Below are 5,013 nucleotides of genomic sequence, written 5' to 3' on the forward strand. Positions count from 1 at the left end.
TACGAAAAGTTAAAAGTTTTAAGTATCTTGGGTGCATCATACAAGATAATAGAGAGATTGAACAGGATGTAAAACATAGGATCCAAGCAGGTTGGTCAAAATGGCGGAGTGCATTCTGATTTTATATACGATAAAAAAGTGCCTTTAAAACTTAAAGGTAAATTCTATCGCACCGCTATACGACCAACTATGCTTTATGGTACGGAGTGTTGGGCGGCTAAAGGGGAGCACGAACATAAGCTGAGTGTGGCAGAGATGAAGATGTTGAGATGGATGAGTGGTCATACGCGATTGAATAAAATAAGGAATGAAGATATAAGGGAGAGAGTTGGAGTAGCACCCATTGTGGAAAAGATGGTTGAATCGCGTCTCAGGTGGTTTAGACATGACATGATACATGACAGAGCACAATGGCGTCGTTTGATTCATGTAGCCGACCCCACTTAGTGGGACAAGGCTTTGTTGTTGTTGTTGTTGTTTGTTTTATTTTTTAAATTAAATTATATAATTAATTAATAAGAATTATATTTTTATACATATGTTTATAATATTTAATGTATAAATAATACTAGAATAATAACTTTTTTTTATTAAAAATATTTGACAACAAAAAATGCTACGTGTTTTTTTAAAATTTAATTTTTAATTAATTTTCTAAAAAATTTATTATTATTTAATTAATTTAAATATTTACTTTTATATATTAGTATTTATTTTTTATTTTTTTAAATTAAATAAAAAACAATATTTAAAAGAGATCTAATTCTAATGGTGCTATCTACAATTTGACAATAATAAACTGCGAGGCTGGTTGTGCGGTGGATGTAATGAAAAGAATTTAGTAATTCGTAAATTGAATATTTAAATAGGTGCAGCGTGTTGGTGTTTCCAGATATAAAAGTAAGAGAGAGAGAGAGAGAGGAGATGTGATGAAAGAATGTCGACACTATCGCGCTCATTTCCTTGCAAACAGTCAGCAGCCGAAGGAACCCCCTCCTACTCTCTCCCCTCTCAACACCCTCACTATGACGACACCCTCTCTCTTACCCAATTCTCTTCCCTTCTTCATGTTCCTCCTTCTCCCTTTCATCTTCATCTCATTATTAATATTTCAGATTCCTCGGCATCCAACTATTCTACTATAACCCCCCCAACCCATACGCACTCTCCCAAATATCCCTCTAGTGCTATCATCATCCCATGTTTCTGATTGAGGTTTCTTCCCTTCTCCCTTTCGTTCCTTTTTCCCTTTTTTTTTTCTCTTTATTCTCCACTTTCTCTAGATGAATAATGATCATTCTTTTTCAATTGTTTTATTCACAGGATATCTGGCCACCACTCCAGCAATTCCTATCGAATACTCGTCTTCATTCAGGTACGTGACTAACCGCGCTCCACCAATCTACAATTTCATAATTACAAATAGGGTGCTTCGTAGATCCGAAGGAATCTTTTCTAATATTGCACAAATTCACACTAGTTAATTTTTGTAAAGGGAGTTTCTAAATTCTTCCACACCGGTGCTTTTGTTTCCCCAAAGCATCGATTTTCCAGCAACTGCCGGAATTCATGGCGGCCTCCACATGCGGCGACCGGGATGCCGAGCTCTGCCGTGATGACTCGGCCGCCTTCGTTCTCAAGTTCGTGGCCATCGCCTCCATCCTCCTCGCCGGAATGGCTGGGATCGCCATTCCGCTCATCGGAAAACACCGCAGATTCCTCCGAACAGACGGAAACCTATTCGTCGCCGCGAAGGCCTTTGCGGCGGGTGTCATACTCGCCACCGGGTTCGTCCATATGCTATCAGACGCTACTGATGCGCTGAACAACCCGTGCTTACCAACGTCACCGTGGCACAAGTTTCCGTTCACCGGGTTCTTCGCAATGATGGCGGCTCTCTTTACGCTGCTGCTTGATTTCGTGGGGACTCAGTACTACGAGCGGAAGCAAGGGGTGAACCGTGCGGTGGAGGAGCAGGCGCGAGTCGGAACTTCGGAATCCGGCGTAGAAGACGGGATCGTGGAGGCGAAGGATTGGAGTGGGAAGGTTTTTGGAGAAGAAGAGAAGGGTGGAATGCACATCGTGGGAATGCACGCGCACGCTGCTCACCATAGACATAACCACCCCCATGGCCAGGACGCTTGCCATGGCATTGGTGGCGGCGTCAGGCCCCACGACCACGGCCATGTCCACGGCACGCATGAGGAGGAGGATAGTGACGTCCGCCACGTGGTTGTTTCTCAGGTAGCTTTTTTAGTAACAAAATAGAACAAAAATGAAATGCTTTTAACACTTGATGATCATGATTGTGACTTGTGATTATATTGCAGGTGCTGGAGCTTGGGATAGTGTCGCACTCAGTGATAATTGGGTTGTCTCTGGGGGTTTCACAGAGCCCATGCACCATAAGGCCCTTAATTGCAGCATTGTCTTTTCATCAATTCTTTGAAGGGTTTGCACTGGGAGGGTGCATCTCCCAGGCACAATTCAAGACCTCATCCGCAACAATAATGGCTTGTTTCTTTGCACTAACCACACCCACCGGTGTTGGGATCGGAACCGCAATCGCGTCGGTGTATAACCCTCACAGTGCGGGTGCACTGGTCACTGAGGGCATACTGGACTCTTTGTCAGCAGGGATTTTGGTGTACATGGCGTTAGTGGACTTGATAGCGGCAGATTTTCTTAGCAAAAGAATGAGTTGTAATTTTAGGCTGCAGATAGTATCTTACTGTATGCTTTTTCTTGGGGCTGGATTGATGTCTTCGCTCGCAATCTGGGCTTGACAATGATTCAATCTGATCCTTCTTCCGTTATACCTGTAAACTAGTAGTACGTCGATCAATAACTCATATCACACCACTTTTTTGTTTTCCTTTCTGTGTTACTTTGGTTTCTCTTTACCTTCTCTGCCTTTACGTACAAACTGAAAAACGTGTAACCACTGTAACACGGAAACTAAAGATAAATACTGTAGTCCGGTTGTTGGACTGAAGAATTCACAAATCTGTGCATTAGTGTTTTGAGTTCTATCTATTCTATATAAAACGGAATATTTTCTTATTCGTTTAGCCAAGTAGGCAGGCAGGCAGCAATGTGTTATTAAATGTTTTAGATGTTAGTTTAGTGTTTTCTTAAGTTAGTGATATATTGTAAATTTATAATTGATTTTATTTTAGTATATATTCTTGAATGTCTGGTAATTACGTAAGACTTTAAACGTGTTGCTAGCGATGAAAATGGGTCGGGAGAGTGTGTTAGGAGCTTGGAGTTTGGGCCTGTGATCGGGCCTGTGATCTTTGTCATAAAATACTTTCAGACTGATTTTAAAATCTAATTTTATTAATAGGTCACAAATTAGTCTAAACAGATTTCATGCCTAAATCTATTAAAATATATATAATAATGAGAAAAGCTCTGCATACAAGCCATTAGGGTTTGTATGCTTTACAAGCTCATTAAGCAATAAACCCAAAAAACGCGCTGCTACACATACGTCCAATACACGCGCTATATAAAGATTATGCGTATATATTACTACCAAATTTAAAAGATTTGTTTCCTTCTTCCTTCTCCTTATTTTCAGATTTGCTCGTTCTTCTTCTCGCGTGTCTTCCCTCCTTCTTCTCGATCGTTCTTTTTCTCTCTTTTCTCACTTGTATGTTTTTTGTCATTTACGTTAGTTCCTCTTTCTGCAACTCCAGCTTCGTTTTCTATTCGATTTCTGAAATCAAAGTTTGAATTCGTTTTTGAAGATTATAGATGATTCAACCTCAGATTGTCAACTGAATCAGGGCGAAGTGGATTATGAATTTGAATCTAACGAAGTTCCTGAAGTTTGATTTTACATATGATTACTCTGAATTTTGTTGTAGTCATTTGAATAGCATTGTGTAGCTGAATAATTCGTGAACATTGGACTGTGAAAATAACACGTTAACATGAATCTGTGTTAGTTTTGATTAATTATCTGGAATTTATAGCAGACGTTCGTGTGTAGATCAAAACTTTTTTGGGTGTATTTTTGTGGGAAGTGTGGGTGTATTTACAGTATACTACTTTTTCTGTTATTTTAGCTGAATTGTTGTCGTTCGGGTGTATTATATCAGATATGATTGGGTGTATTTTTAGTTTTTGTCATGGTGTATTCTGCAGCTTGTGTATTTACAGTTTATGGCTTTTATTGTCATTTTAGTTGAGTTGTTGCCGTTCGGGTGTATTATATTAGCAATGATTGGGTGTATTTATAGTTTTTGACATGGTGTATTCTGCAGCCTCTCTCTGTTGTTGATGACCAGTTTGTTCCGAAGGTTGGAATGACCTTTACCACCCCTGAAGATGCTGGAAAATTTTATAGGAACTATGCCAAGGCTGCAGGTTTCTCTACAAGAGTTCGGAGTATAAATAGGAAGGGAAACGAGATTAAGAATCAATTGATTACATGTAGCAGAGAGGGAAAATGGAAATCTAAAATATCTCCGACCGAGAAGGCCAATCCGACAGCCGGTTTAAACTGTCCTGCAAGAATTTATATACACACATTGAAGGATGTCGGTGCTTGGATCATTTCAAAGGTTGTGCTGGATCATTCACACCCCTGCAAATACCACAAAGAAGAAGAAAACAAAAGGTTTAAGCGAGGTAAAAGTAATGTTCTTTAAATTTGTGGTGATTGAGTTTATTTTTCTCATTAATAGTTTAGCTAATATGTGAGTTTCTTATATTCAGATAAACTTGTTTGATGCTGCATCAGTGGTGCATTCAAATTTCAGCCAATATCAAGTTGATGTTATGAATTATCAGTTCAGGGTACCAGCAGTAGGGGATAACTCTTTGGGTGTATAGTTACAGAATATGGGTGTAAAAGCATGATGCACGAGCATCTTATCTATCTTTTCCTAGTGAATTTGCATCTAAATTGTTGAGTTTAATTGAGAATTAATTATATTTTAGCCACTATGGATGCTATTTTGAGTTTTGTGCAATTTTATTTATTTTAGGTAGCATTCGGAT

At 39.2% G+C, this 5,013-nt stretch overlaps 1 protein-coding gene across 1 annotated transcript; it reads left to right on the forward strand.

Moving 5' to 3' along the window:
* Nucleotides 1-922: 922 nt before the first annotated feature.
* On the forward strand, nt 923-3,006 carry LOC107461206 (zinc transporter 4, chloroplastic). Its single transcript, XM_016079680.3, has 4 exons — nt 923-1,215; nt 1,324-1,375; nt 1,541-2,244; nt 2,331-3,006. The coding sequence occupies exons 1-4, from the start codon at nt 1,201-1,203 to the stop codon at nt 2,784-2,786; spliced, it is 1,227 nt and encodes a 408-aa protein (XP_015935166.1). The 5' UTR covers nt 923-1,200; the 3' UTR covers nt 2,787-3,006.
* Nucleotides 3,007-5,013: the final 2,007 nt, after the last annotated feature.

Source organism: Arachis duranensis, chromosome 8 (assembly GCF_000817695.3).
Source record: "Arachis duranensis cultivar V14167 chromosome 8, aradu.V14167.gnm2.J7QH, whole genome shotgun sequence".
Taxonomy (NCBI): Eukaryota; Viridiplantae; Streptophyta; class Magnoliopsida; order Fabales; family Fabaceae; genus Arachis; species Arachis duranensis.

Excerpts from the sequence above, each read along its gene's own strand:
- LOC107461206 (XM_016079680.3), top strand. Across the intron at positions 1,376-1,540 it reads GAATACTCGTCTTCATTCAG|CATCGATTTTCCAGCAACTG; the intron begins GTACGTGACTAA and ends GTTTCCCCAAAG. Across the intron at positions 2,245-2,330 it reads GCCACGTGGTTGTTTCTCAG|GTGCTGGAGCTTGGGATAGT; the intron begins GTAGCTTTTTTA and ends ATTATATTGCAG.